Here is a 15,184-nt window from a genome sequence, read left to right on the forward strand (position 1 = left end):
TTTACGTCAGAGCCAAAACTTTCATTTGAAAGAAGAAAAACCAAAACAAAGCAGATCCTTTTCCATTCAGTTTCCTTCCAAAGCCCATGAAAATATATTTGCCCTCGATATCCTACTCAGTGACAGAATCTCACTTTCAGGAGCTGAGTGTGTTCTCTGTTCCCAGGTATTGCTTGTGCTTGCTGAGCATCGGGTCTAGGGAAATACCATTTATTGCATTATACTCTGCTGGCCCTATTTCTCCTTGGGGGCACGAATCAATGTTAATAAATATAATCACAGCTAAACTTAGAGTCTTTCGGGCTGACATCCAATCAATTACTAATGTTAGATACGGCCCTTATCAGCATGGCTTCAGTTTGCAACCGACTGGGCTTCCTTTCCTTCTTGCTAAATCTGCCGTCTTATCTTTTCCAGATGGATCCACATGAAAACATATTGTTGAGCACGCTTGAAATCAAGAACGAGATGGCTGCCTCGGAGGCGGTGATGGGGCTCGGGGACCCTAGGAGCACAATGCTGGCCTATGACACGTCGAGCATCCAGTACCGCAAAGCCGGCTTGCCCCGGCACAGCTTCGGCCGCAACGCCCTGGAGCGACACGTGGCACAGAAGAAGAGCCGGCTACGGAGACGCGCGTCCCAGCTGAAAATCACCATCCCTGACTTGACTGATGTCAATGCCATAGATCGATGGTCTCGCATATTCTTCCCCGTTGTTTTTTCCTTCTTCAATATTGTCTATTGGCTTTACTATGTGAACTAAGAAACAAAGCCACGCGGGAAGAAAGAACTGGATTTCTCTTCAAATCAGTTGTACAGCCAAAAGTGGGACTTGGAAAAAATTCTATTCAGGACAAAAAGTTATTTTAAAACACCTTAGTTGCTGGCCCACTCTATGGTCTGTTTTTATAACATTTTGGTTGTATCTGCTAAACCATACATATGTTAAGTTGCAGTATGGACATATCCCCTTATCAAAATATAAGTGCATTTTGAGTGTAAAGGCAAATTGCGTTTTGAAAATCACTTCTGTCTCATTTTCCCTCACTATTTTTTTTTTCCAATGGTTGTTTGAGTTTAGTGATACAAATTATAGAGCAGCATTTGAGAAACAAGTTTTAATTTCAACAGCAGTACATATTTTAGGGAAAGTACATATCCAAGGCATGCATATACACTTAAGAGTGTTCCAAGCTACATGCTTATGAAACACATACACTTTACTTTTTAAATGTGTAAACTTGAAAACAAGTAGTGCCTATCATCTTTCCAAGATGATGATGGTCAGAGGTTTCCCAACCATATTCAGGTATTTCCTTTTATTTATTGAAAGAACTGAACCTTTGACTGATAATATTGGGGTTGGGTGTTTGCACAGATTCTGAAGCAAGAAGCACTAGTTTGTTTGTATTTTAAAGAGAGAACATATGCTCAGTCACCATGACTGTGTTTGGGATCAATAGAGGAATGTAGGGTCTGTATAAAAATGCATCAGCACTGAATGGGTAGATGCTGCTGGGTTGTGTTGGGGAAAGGGAATCTGTCCAAAGTGCCAAAATTGATTGCCCAAATAGTAATTCTGCAGATGGCTGAAAGAAGCCAGTGGTGTCCTGCCTTTCTCTAGGGCAGGGAGAGTGAGAGAGCAAGTACAAAGTGCAGGGGCAAGGAGAGAGGAGGTAAACACATAAAAGTGTGTATGTATATATATATATATATATATATATATATATATCACAGATGAATGTTGTCAGTTGTACACACCTTAGTCTGAAATAGTCATGTGGAGTTGTGTGATTTCTTCCAGGTTTTCATCTTTCCAGCATTATGCTTTCTGCTGTTAGGTAAAGGTTCTGTATCTCTTTCAGCAATCGAGATCTGAGCATATGTATTTCTGTACAAGAGGTACTGAGAGGGTGTTTTCTCAGTCTGGATTAGGCAATACCATTTCACTTTTTGTTTTCCTTAATGCACTGTTCTAAAGGAAAGTAATTCCTAACAATCACTTTAAGAGTTTGAGTACACTCTTGAATGTTTCTTGCTTTGGGGTGATTTCCATTGAAAAACTAGAAAATATCAGTTTTTCTTTGGGAAGCTTCTTGAATTAAAAGGTTGAGATTTTCTTTCAATCCATTGAGCTTTATTTTTACAAAATAGTAAAATAGAATAAAAAAGAATTATACAAAACATTTTGTCACTTATTCCATTGTAGAACTCTTCTTGTCATGAAAACAGCAGTCACTAGAGCTGTAAAAAAAAAATAACATTTCTTGATGGCTTTTACTAGATCAGATCCCCAATATTGTTTGACACAATGTTTCAAGAAGCAAAAGCCACATCTGTTGAATCCATACTACCTCTCATCTGTGTACAAACTTTTGAAAGAGACTAGAGAGTATAAGTATTTTTTTTCAGGGTACTAAAAAAATTCTTTAGCATATTTTTCCTAAAATATATTTTTTAAATTTTTTGTTCTTCAAAAGAGTAATTTTCTTACAAGTTTCTGTGGATTTATTTTTGGTTTCCCCCCACCATTTGACAGTGAATGACACTAACAGGAAGAGAATAGTTCTGGGAACTAATAAGCAAATATTCTGACTTTTTTTTTTTTTTTTTTGAGCACTTTATATGCTTATTTCTGGTTTAAATAAGATAGGATAGTTTTGGAGCCTGGGGTGGGATTTGCAATACACTCTGCCTGCCAGGAAGTTGTGTACATTCACACACTGCCTCCAGGCTCAGACTCTGCAATATGTAGAGACATGTTTTCTTCATGTGATTAACTTTCCAAATCAAAATTTTGCTCTTTGTTCACATACTTAATTTGTGACTGCATTTCATGCATAACGCAATAACCTTTGTAGATGCACTTGGGATTTCAGCTGATAGGTACGAGTCATGTTGGATTTTTTTTCCCCAATTTTACGCAATGGCATATAACAAAATTCAGCATTTCTCTTCAAAGTCTATTTTTTTAAAAATTATATTAATTAACCTAAATGAAAGCAGTCTTATGGTATTCTTCTGTACAAGCTTTTCTTTCAGTTCAGAAATTGTTAACAGCTCCTTTTATTGTTTCACAGAAGCAGAATGTGACTGCAGGGAGTTCACAGCCTTTCTGTGGTTGATACACATCAAATATAAAACCTTACAGGGAATATGTTGACTCTCTGCATTGGTAACTGCTTCAGCTATTACAAAAATCACAGAGAACAAATCCTGGAACTGCACATTCACTTTTCTGAAGCTACAGTACAAGCCATAATACTCTCTGATATTGCTATTCAGAGAGTGAAAGAAAATGTTTGGTTTCTGCTCAGGTGTCACTAGGAAAGATAAATTATCTGTGGGGAAGGAGCACTTTTGCTTTTACTATGTTCTTCTGGCTATTAATGTGATTTATAAAATTAGTGAAAGAGAAAGATTCTACCATTTTGTACTAAGGCTTAACACTGTGATATAAAAAGATGGGGGTGAGAAAGGTTGGTGAGGCACTATCAAGGAACGAGTATTACTCGAGCTCCAGGTAAGCACTTACTCCTGAGATACTTGAGTGAAAGTGGGAAATGATGCCGACAGGAGATATGGGGTTTGCTATGTGTGCTACCCTCCAGGTAAACTAGAATAAATTTGCTTTTACTTTAGAATTGATCGAAAATAAATATTCTAGATCTTTTTAATCGTGTTAATTGTTGTTGGTTTCAATAAACAAAATAGCAAAGTTAATAATTTAGATAAAACTTGTAATATAATTATAGCCGCGCATTTTATTGTTCTATTAGACATAATAGCCAGCAATTAAGGTGTTTTTCATCTTTGCGAAATTCATGGGGGAATTATGACTATAACATGGCACAGTTTTAATGAAATCTTTGAGATCAATCTGTAAATATATACTGTACATGACTGCTAGTAAGTATGATACACATTTTCAGAACTGAAAACTCATGCAACATATTTCTGTGTTTGCATAAGGAATGTTATGTTTCTATCCTATTGCAGTTCAATGACTGGGAAGAAAGACTCAAGCAATGACATTGTGACCATTTATTTTGTCATTCCCAGGGGAGGAAAACAAGAGTCCTAGATAACAGCATGGGGCAGAGTTCTTCAGAGAGTTCTTACATTCTAATTAAAAAATACATAAAATCTGTAAGGTACAAAAGCACAATGCATAGAGAAAGTAAGTGGTGGTCTTATACCTGGGGAAAATATCCTATTTATTTCAGAAAAACACGCATTAAAATTAAACCTCAATTTATTTTCACTATAAATATTAGACTGTGTTCCAATCCTATAACACAGTGCTAAATATAAGTGAACAGATGTGAAACATTTTCCAACTGTATGTGCATATGGACGTACCCCCAAATGTCTGTATGGACATATGTGTGTATATATACACGTGCTGAGTATATATATATATATATGCACACACATTCACATGTTGGTGTGTTAAAGGAATAAGCTAATAATAGTTTTGTTTCTATCATCAACCAGTGTATGAATATATTTTTGAGAAAAAAAAAAGAGTAATGTATTTAGAAAAAAACCAAACAACTAACTCTACAGGGTAACTGGGCATTTCTATATCAGCAGTTCAATGCTTATGATTCGTATGGAGTATTGCACCGTTTGACATGATGATAGTACTGTACCTCCTTGCATCTGGAATTAGACTAGTCCTCACATTGCTTGCCTATTTCTTCTCTCTCTTTTTATAACAGCATTGTCCACTAGTAAGTTTTCAAAACCAACAGATTCCTTAGGGAACCAAGAAAAAAAAAAAAGTCAAAAATAGTAACTATTTCTAGAAAATAATCTAGGGTGGGATGGCCAGGGTACAATACTATATCAGTAGTGATCAAAACATTTTGCTATGTGTACATAGAACATACAATGTGAGCAACCATAACTTAAGCTGACCGTGTGTAAATATTATCAGATTTCTTAAACATTTTTAACTTCTAATTTGTACTTTATGGTAAGGCAAAAAGCTAATTCTACTTATGGTTTAGGTTAATGTGTCCTAAAATTATGTAAATAATTAAATAAGCTGTAAATGAGCAGTCAATAGATACAGTATTTGTTTAGTGACTTTTTTTTACTAAGTACAATAATTGCAGTGCTCTAGCAGAGTAATTTAAACACCCTTTTGCATAAACAGATTTGGACTCCAGATATAAAATAGTACAGGAAGTGCTGTAGTGTAAAATAGCCACCGTGGCAACGTTCCTGCTGGCACAGCTGATTCTTTTGTATGGTTAAAATGTTCAGGCCACACTCAGTACTCAGATTAGCCAAAACAAACAGGGCCTGGGTTTCACTTGCAATGAGGCACCTCGATGTTACTCCAGTGAGTGGAGAGGTGGAGGTGTCCAGGTAAGTGAGAATTCAGCTGTTGGCAATTTCATTACAGAAGCCTGCATATTGCATCTGTCTGATTCTGAAATCTGTCTCTTATGGTATTTAATAATAGGTTTATATTTTTCTTTAAGAAAAAAAAAAAAAAAACAGGATGTTTGACTGTCGTTAGATAGCATAGTCCCCCAAAGCCAAAGAATCTTCACTCCAGAAATTGTTTAAAAGGGAAATCTAAAAAGTAACTGCTTAACACCAAAGGTAAAGCTTAGTAAAATGCACTAGGAACTTTGTCTAAATTTTTAAGAAGCAAATGGAATGTTGATCAAAAAGACTGCCCTATTCTACTTTGTAAAAATACTAAGAATTTAAATATCCATTATATAAAATTGAAATAGATAATCTCTACAAGAATATGCAACACTAGCATTTCATAAATATAAAATTATTTTCTTTGTAAGTGCTTTGACAAAAAAATGGAACTTAAATGATGAAAAATCTCACCTCTACTTTCATACTAAGGGTTGTATTTTTTTAATGTTTTTCAGACATGAGGTCATCTATTCCAATTTGATAGCATTTTGTATGTTTTCACTGTTCCTGTCATTTGGCAGATACTCACCAGGCTGTATGGTTCATGGTCTGTCCTGTTACTTTCAGTTAAAGACAAAAAGAACATTTGAAACATGATTAATTCTGACAAACTGCCTATGATTTGACTTCTATCACGTTTTTATTGGCATGGGTGTTTAAATGGTTCTGTTAGTACTGTCTTTGCACAGTTTTGAGTTATCTTTTACTTAGTACTATTTATTTCATAATGTAGTAATCATCAGCCTTACTAATGACCTTGTAGCCTTTCTTATATGCACATAATGCACATTTTCCAATGGCTAGAAAATGCAAAATACTAGTGGATATCATTGCATCAGATCTTCATGTCTTTCTCAAAAGGACTGCTAACCTCTGGGATTTATGAGGTAGTAAAATGATGATTGTAAATGAGTAGCACATAAGAGATATTTTCTTGAATTTAAAATTATTGCAGCCAGTTTCAGCATGTAAATATATAATAATGTTGGCTAGTGTGTAATTCTTGAATTTAAAACTATAAATAAAGAAAACCTAAAATATGTACATGTAGTTGTGTTATGTTGGGCAGGCTCTTTTCCCAAAGCTGCAGGTTTCAGTTCTCATCTGAAGTGAATAACTTTGAGTTTGGGTCAGAAAAGGACTCAGAAGTTGGGTGTGGAGGCACCTGAAATGTAAGTGTAGGATGGGGAACCATGATATGGTGTTAATTTGTCTGTGCAGCCCTTGGGGAACTTGAGTGTCTGGGGAGTGTAAGCAACATGCAGTGAGGAGCCTGGTGCTGGTCAGTAAGGAAAGGCTGAGAGCAGGGGGAGCAGCTGAAAAACCTCAGAGGTTCAGTGACACCTCCTCAGAGTCAACTCTTGTGCAGCTGTTACTGATGGCGAGTTGCTGGTGTCCCCCTTAGAGAAATATGGAAGGGTCTGTTTGCAGGGGGATGGTATTTCCTTTTACAGTAATTGGTCTTAAATCTGAATATGTGGACTTCAGATATGGAAGTCCCAAGTTTCATTCCTTCCTCTTCCTACTTAGGGTCTAACAGGAGAGATTCTGGATGACAAATTATTGTCCATTTCAGGATGGTGGATTTAGATTTTCCTGCTGGAGTGGTTCAGCTGAAGAACAATTCAAGAGGAGCAGAGGAGAGGAGGGAGCAGTCAGGAATGCTCATGAGAGGCTCTGAATGTTTTGGACAGGGATTAGAACCTGAGTCTCTCACTGTGCTCCAAAGAAGTGAAATGTCCACTAATACAGATGTGGTTTGGCTGCTTCTTTCTGTCTTAATGGAATTTTAATATCCTTCAGACTTACTCCTGTTTGCTGGCTGTGCTGAGTGAGCAGTTTGTGTCTATTAGACTTTCTTGTTGTCTGCTGTCCCAGCTCTAATAAAAGGAAGTCCATAGTTGTGTTTCCAAACCCCAAGCATCACTACATGGGGGATACTGCAGGGTGTTTATTGGGAGCTGTAGCTGCACATTCCTGCAGTTGATCCTTTGGCAGATCCTACCAGGGGGAGCAGATGGAGCACCAGAAAAGGGAACAAATGGCCACCAGACAAAAGGCTGCCAAAGGCTAAAACTGCCAAATTCTCATTTTTGTCTGGAAATGCAGACAGCAGTTGGTAATTCTTTTTGAAGTTGTCCACCTGGCTATTCTCTGTACCAGCCCAACAGCACTGCTTTAATGATTGATCTGTTCTGTCTCTCTTTTCTGTGGATAAAGGGCACCAGTTCTGCAGAGACACAGCACAGGCTGAAGATGGGAAGACTTGAGCCCCACAAATGGTGCTGAGGTGAGGAACTGCTGGGTGCAGAATGCTGACTCTGTGTCAGGAGACACAGAACATGAGAAGTAAAATATTCCAGACTCTTAAGGAAAGCTCAAATATTACTTCCTTCCCTCACTGTCTAAAATACCACATCTTCCTCTGAAGTTTCTGAAAAGGAGAGTGAAGTTCTGAAAAAAGACTGAAATGTCAGCACAGTTGCTTTATTACAACTCTGTGATATACTGTTGCCCCTTATTTTCAAGATTATTACAAGCTAGGAAGCAAAGTCTTTCAACTTTAAGACTGGTTTGTGATTTCAGAGACCAAAAATATTTATATTAATTGGTGAATATCATTTCCAAATCAAAAATGTCGATCTGCTATTTTGCTTGTCTGAGTTTATAAATCCATTAGATGTTATCCCATCCTAACAGGAGTTATATCAAATCGACTGGCACAATACAAAGGCTTGTACTATAGGGTATTTGAATAATTTATTTCCTTTACTCTGAGTTTTAACTCTTCATCGTGTGTAACATGGCCTCTCCTTCATTTAATTTACTGGATTGCAAATTAGAAACCTTTATAATGACTTCTTATGGTAAATTGCACTATTGAATATATCTTGATAATCTAAAATTAACAAAACATGAGAGAAATTATCTAACATCACAGTTCTTAATTTATAAAAGGAAAATGAGTATTTTAAAGAATGAAATTATGCATCTGTCAAATACTGAACAGCTGTGAAACAGTGAAATAATGGGAACTGGCATCTAACACATTGTAACTGCTGCATATAAATAAATGCAACATTATAAGTACATAGCAAGTATGTTCAGTGACATAAATTCTGCGGTTATCAAAATTAATGACCAGCATGACATTATTAATCCATAACGCTTGTTATTCTTGAGGGATATCTGGAATGACTCATTTATTATGGTGTTCATGTGAGTCTAATCAAGGGATATGTTTTTTAAAAAAAAATGATGGTTATGTCAAGAAATGTGGGTTGGCTATTCAGGTGATGAAAATGAATTGTATAATAGGAGATGTGCTTCCCTTGGCTGAGACTGGGCCAGGTTTTCTGGGGAGAGGGGGAGTGCTTTTTTCAATGTTAGGGCAAAACTTTGAACACCTCTTATTCTTGGAACAAAAGTATTTTTTTCTCTCCTTCTGACAGATTGTCACAGCTGACATACTGCATTCATTTTGGCGCTCTAATGGCTAAAGGCATGCTTCCAGCTGAGACCACTTTTTTAAAATTTTCTCTTTTTTGGAAAAAAATATAGCCAAAGAAATGAAGCTAGCTTTAGTTCTCTTACAGGCACTTTAAAAACTAAATCGTGTAAACTGCACATTTATGATTTTGGTGCTGTTTTGTTTTCAGATAGGACTTTAGCAGAGCTCTGTGTATAACTGTATTTATGGTGACACACACATTTCTCAGCTTGGTTGATATATCTGAAGTCTGCTGCTTTCTAAGCCCACATGAAACTGGACTGTGACCTTTGAGATCTCCTTGTTAAACGTTCCCAAAGATCTTTTCTGAAGGGTCTCAGTGATCATGGCAGTCTTTGATCTTCAACCCTTTGTTGAAATTTCATGGCATTGATGCTTCTGAAGGTCCTGTGAAGAGACATCACAGGCAAGCACAGGAGTCAGTGTCATGCAGGAGACAGGGGATGAGCTTCTGTCATTTGCTCTTTGACAGCAGCAAAAAGGGCAAGAGGTGCAGTGATAAACCCACAGCACAAAAGCTTCTGTGGTCATGGTAGGGTCAGTGCAGTTCCATTACTGAGGGTGATATTTCCACTTCCATGTCATGCAAAGAAATTGTTTCTTCAGGTGAGAAGACATTGACAGGAGAAGCAATGTGGATAATAAACAGACCAAAACCTACATGTCAGGACAGCAAGATTTATCTGCAAGATTTGCAGACAAATTGGATTGCTTTTGATGTGCTTCTCTGTTTCAAGTTATGAAAAATCAAGGCTTTTTTATTGCTGCTGTTAGTCATCATTCAAAAGATATCTGAATTGGAAATGTGTGCCAAAGAGATAGGAAAAAAAATTGCTGGACAAAAAAAGGGGGAAAAAAAATCTTTAAAAAACAACAATAGAAGAACAAACAAAAAATCAAAACAAAACAAAACAAAAAAAAACAACCAACAACAGAAAAAAAAAGTGTGATGAAATCCAGCAAATTCAATCCCATTCCCTCAAGCAGCCATGAAGTGCAACATGCATCACCTAATTTATTTTCTTCTTTTTTCTCCCACTTACGTCACACTTTAAAATTAGTAGATTTTAAGAGTGTAGGAAGGACAAAATTTTTCTTTCTCCTTCCTCAGCCTTGATTTTAATGGCTTTTTTCTTAGACAAGTTTGGAAATTTAGTGTGATGACTGGCTAATTCCAGCAAAAAATATAAGCCTTAATTGGTTTTGGAAGGGTCTCTAGATCTCTTTAAGAAAGTTTAAACATTATTTATTTGCCTTCATTACTACCCAAAGCAATGTGATTACTGAAAAGGTTTGACATTCAAACTAGATAAGGATGAGAAAAAGTCAGGGGGAAATCTTTCTCTGGGATCCAGACAAAAGGAAGAAACATAAAAATGGAAAGGACAGGCAGATGAAAAGTAAAGGTTGTTTCCTCACCTGTGCTGTAAGATTTTAAAGTAAATACTACCTGCTCCTCTGGCATAATGTGATTCCCTGTCTTTTAACTGCAGTCCAGCCATCCATCACCTGGGTTTTCCCATTTCAGACTGCTTACAGGAAATATGAGATAACAGCTCTTGGTGTTGATGAAAGGAAAGGATGTCCAGCATCCAAATCCTTATGTTTTCCCTGGATGAGTATTTTGCATTTGACAATACTTGAAAGTAAATACCAAATCCCACTCCCTTTGCTCTGCCCAAAGGATTTCCAAAGGTGTTAAGAACCTTTCCATTTATTGTGCACACTGAGAAATATTTTAGCCATTGTACCAATGGAGGAGGGGAAGGAAGAACTTTCTCCTTTAAAAACTGAGATAAGACAAATCTGTTGCTCTATAATTGAAAATGCTTTGCCTAGATATTGCAAGCACTCATGCATATTGTTGAAATAGAAACTACAATTTATGCAAAATCTTTATACTGCTGAGAAGAGAGTTGGCTTTGCTCATTTCTGCAAGAATTAAAGAAACTTACTTCATTCTAATGAAACAGAGTGATATGGGCATTAGAAAATATAAAAATTCAAGCTGTAATGCCCCTGCATCATTCTTTAGCAGACACAGAATGCCTCTTGATAGATTCTATGTTTGAGAGCAAGCTCTGGAACTGGATGACAATTGTATACAAGCACTCGCACTTTGCTATGAGGAATTAAATTAAGATTACTATAGCTTTTGCATACTGTGAATTTGGGAAGGCTTTCTAGGATTTCCAGAAACATTTGTTTGATAGACACTAAGCCTGCTATCAGATTGGCACTTCCCTCAGGTTTGTATCCCATGTGGCATCCCCCTTCTCTCCCAGACACTACCTCCACTATTGTTGAATTAATATTAACATCAATAATATTGCTATACCTGTGCCTTAATTATATCATTAATTGATAACTGCAAAGCATTATGTAGCTAGAGCACTTTGTTACTGTTATTTTGAAGGAACAAGTGACAGAATGGGAGAATGTTAAGTGAAACTCTAATAATGTTAATAATATCTTTAATAATTTCTCATGTCATCAAAGGCTTGTAAGAAATTAGGATATAGAAATGAAGTTTCCAAGCCTTGAAAAGCAAGAGGTCAACCTAAGTTTTCATTAATTACAAGGTGTGCAGATCACTGCACTGAATGGACAGGATAAATATCCCCTTATACTTTGGAAAAGAGCACCTTTAATCTGCTTATCATTTCCCATACTCTCTGCAGGTTATTAAGTTCAGTCCCTGGTAGCCATGAGCAGAGCAAATAGATACCCACAGCCTACCTGCAAGGACCTGTGAAAAAATGAAGTAACAGACACATCACAAATTAAGAGCACCTTTGTAGACAGCTGGGGCCTAATTAATGTGCAGCACAGCTGAGGAAGGCAGAGCCCTTGGCCCTGCAGGTATCTCTGGATTTTGTTACTGCACCAATTATGATAAAGCATTGCCAGCACAAACAGCAGAAAGGCGTTTGCTGTGCACTTGGAGAAAAGGGTTACTAGTTATTAGTCTGCTGGAAAAGTGTATTGTGATCCTTTGTGTTTGTTTTCTTTAAGTTCTTACTGTAGACAAACAGGAGATTTTCTGCTTTGGTTTCTTCCTTTCTAGTGACCAATAAACTGACCTCCCCACTGTTCCTGTCTGATCCCAGGTAAGTGAGATCTTCATCGCGATGTTCCTATAAGACAAGTAGACCAACATTCCTTATTTCTTTGGAACCAGCTCCTTTTCTGACTGCTATGGTTCATTATGGTTAGTCCATTATAAATTACATGGTGTCTCCAGGGACCTGTTCTATACTTGAAATATCACAAGACAGCTGTCATGCATAATGCTGCAGAGAGCTGCTAAAATTATATCCACTAAAAATGTGCTTTATGTTGCAGAGTGACCCACTTTAACTTTGATGCATAAATGGGTTGGTTTTCCTTTTCTTTTAAGAATTATCTGTTATTTTCTGTTTGTCCACAGACTTAACTTGCTTAGAAAAGGCCTTAGACAATCTGTTATTTGTGCTTGGAGTATTTTGTGATTATCATTATTTTATAAAACTTAGACATACTTTCAAATTCCCCTAGAGACAAAGCATGCAAAGGGCATTTTTTTCTGCCAACCCATGTAAATTCTATCAGACTACATAAACAGACAACAGTGGCAGATTGGCTCCTGGAGCTTATGGTTTCCTCTGCTCCTAAGCAGTTTGCACAGCAAATAGGCAGAAAAGACACTAAAGCACAAGTTATCCTAGCATACAGATAATGGCAGTTTACTTGTATAGTTTTCAAATGTGCCAAATCAGACAATTTTAAAAGCTTTTTTGCCTTTTTTTGTTTATGAGAATAAGAATCCTTCAAATTCCACCCTGTTTTTAACAACATTTTTGTATCAAATATAACTGACTCCACATTAAATTTTTACCCTCTTAGAGGTGAGAAAGGGAGCGGACTTACTTTTAAAATGCCCTCAGGACACTGTGTACTATAAATCATTATCTACAAGAAGTATGTCCACAGGAATTCTGCCATAAAACTTACTTATAATTAAAAAAATGTACAATAAGATATTTATGCTATTAATTGATATGGCTTCTTGACGGTTAAATAGTTGATAATATATTCCACTCCATAAAAATTTATAAGTGAACATAGGAAGAAAAGAGTAAAGAAAATTTGAAAATTTTCTGGTTTGATTTTTTTCTAAATCACCTTAAGATAGTCAAAAACGATGACCAGCAATTTTATTTCTTTCAAGCCAAAAATATCTCCTTGGTCCTAAGTGATTATGCACAATCTAAGAAGTTGGCCTAGATGATTGGACTAGATGGTCCCTTCTAACTGAAGTATTTTATTATGTTCAATTCAATTCATTTTTGGGCTGAGAAAGTGGCATGGCATCCACTGGTCCTGAAAACCATGGAACTGATTTACGGTGGTAATGAACTCTTCTGGGCCATAAACTCAATTCCCACTCTTGCACAGTGTCTGGGGTTACAGTGTAAGATGTAACCAAAATGATGTATTCTGTCACCATCTTCATAAACTGTTAGAACAGATGGGACAGCGCTCCTTATCCCAGGCCTGATGACTCCCTCTGGGGTCTGGCTGCACTAATGGGCCATCGAGTCTCACTGCTTCACTCAGAGTTCATCCCATTGTGGGATGCTCCACCAGGGAGAGAAGCCAAGCATTCCTACCTGGATACAATCTGAGGCCTGGAGCACCACAGGCAGTATTTACCTACTGCATTCCCAGAGGACAAGAGCTCAATAACCACCACTGGACCTCCAGAGGAAGACCAAGTCCTTGCACAGGATCACAGCTTCAACAGAACCACGTTCATCATTCCAACAGGGCTGCAGGCACCATTCAGTCAGACTGCCACCACCACTCTGACCAACGGGGTGTCAGGTTGTATCCTAACTGTCAGTTTAAGCCAGTGTTTTCTGCCTTTATTTCATTTTTCCTATTAAACTGTAGTTCTGACTTGTAATTTCCCACTGGTTTGTTTTCAAACTAGTACAGACAGGCAAAGATGGTGATGGAAGTTCTCTTCCTCCAGTTGTCTTGGCTTCATGTATTATATTTAGTTAAATTTTGGGCTATGGTACAGTGGTAGTTTTTGCAGTAGTACATACCAAGCTGTTGCTGCTCTTACCTCTTCTTCTCTTGGAGTCCTTCTTAAATAATAATCTCTTTTTTAAAAACAGAAGAGAATCGTGGAGTTGCTTAAGGAATCCAGGGGACGGATTCCTCACTGTCTGAATGCTCCTGCTGTTTCACTGCTCAAAAGAGAGAACATAATATAGCCCAATGTTTAAATTTAAAATTTCAAACTGAGAATAGTTATCCTGATCTTTTTACATCATGTGTCCTGTCTTCTGATTTTTAAAATAGATTTAAATTAGTTGCATTTGTTACCAGCAATGCACAGGAAGAGTTGCATCCAATTGAATTTAAACTACATTTTCAAAATGTGAGGGTTAAATAAGGTTTATTCATGTGAAGACTTAAAGTAGTACTAAAGTACACACTAAGACAAATTACCTAACAAATACTTTTCTTTCTCAGGCAATTTGCTAAACTTGCCCTTTCTGTACTTGCATGAAAACAAACAAAAACTGTTTATGCAGTGGTGTTTGCAATTTTCTTTTGAGTTTAGAGTATTTTAGGGAGAAGATGTACACAAATGAGGGTCAAAGAAATGTACATACATATCACCATTTCAAATGAAGTTAGTGAAAATGTCAGAAGTCTCAGGCAAAATGTTTTGATGCTTTAAAATTTGAACCTTGTCGTCTGTGTGGAGTCTGGAAGCTAATAAGCTCTACTTGATCAGTGGGACCTCACAAAAGTTCATGCATAACCTGGAGGTTTGTAAATAATAAGAAAAAGTTTTTTAAAGCTGATTTTAATGAAGAACCAGAGTGTTAGCTTTTGAATAGTAAAGGTTAATGTAGACTGCAATTATTTAGTTTTTGTTGTTGTTTGGGTTACTCCTGGATAGGAAACTAGTTTAACAATCTAATTAGAAGTCTTGTCAGACTTGGAAACACCAGAATTCCTTGACTAGATCTGATGATTCCACAGAAGGTATTTAAACCAGAAGAATATTTAAAAAGGGGCCTTTTTCAGTAATGTAAACGAGAATGAGAATATTTTGGGTTCATAATCACACTTTTGCTGGGAGTGATAATTTCCTACCATTGGAAAGCATCAGCTTTGCAGAAGGTGGCCTAGGAGACCTGGGGACAATCAGCTGAGT

At 36.9% G+C, this 15,184-nt stretch overlaps 1 protein-coding gene across 7 annotated transcripts in view; it reads left to right on the forward strand.

The window, feature by feature from the left end:
- Nucleotides 1–6,497, forward strand: part of GABRB2 (gamma-aminobutyric acid type A receptor subunit beta2) — a 144,818-nt gene extending 138,321 nt beyond the window's left edge. For all 7 annotated transcript variants that reach the window (XM_021549518.4, XM_085591045.1, XM_021549519.4 and 4 more), the window contains one exon: nt 418–6,497. In XM_021549518.4, coding sequence (XP_021405193.1) covers nt 418–765 — 348 coding nt within the window. In that variant the 3' untranslated portion in view covers nt 766–6,497. The remainder of the gene's footprint in view (nt 1–417) is intronic.
- Nucleotides 6,498–15,184: the final 8,687 nt, after the last annotated feature.

The sequence above is a fragment of the Lonchura striata genome, chromosome 13 (genome assembly GCF_050655825.1).
Source record: "Lonchura striata isolate lonStrDom1 chromosome 13, ASM5065582v1, whole genome shotgun sequence".
In the NCBI taxonomy this organism is placed as follows: Eukaryota; Metazoa; Chordata; class Aves; order Passeriformes; family Estrildidae; genus Lonchura; species Lonchura striata.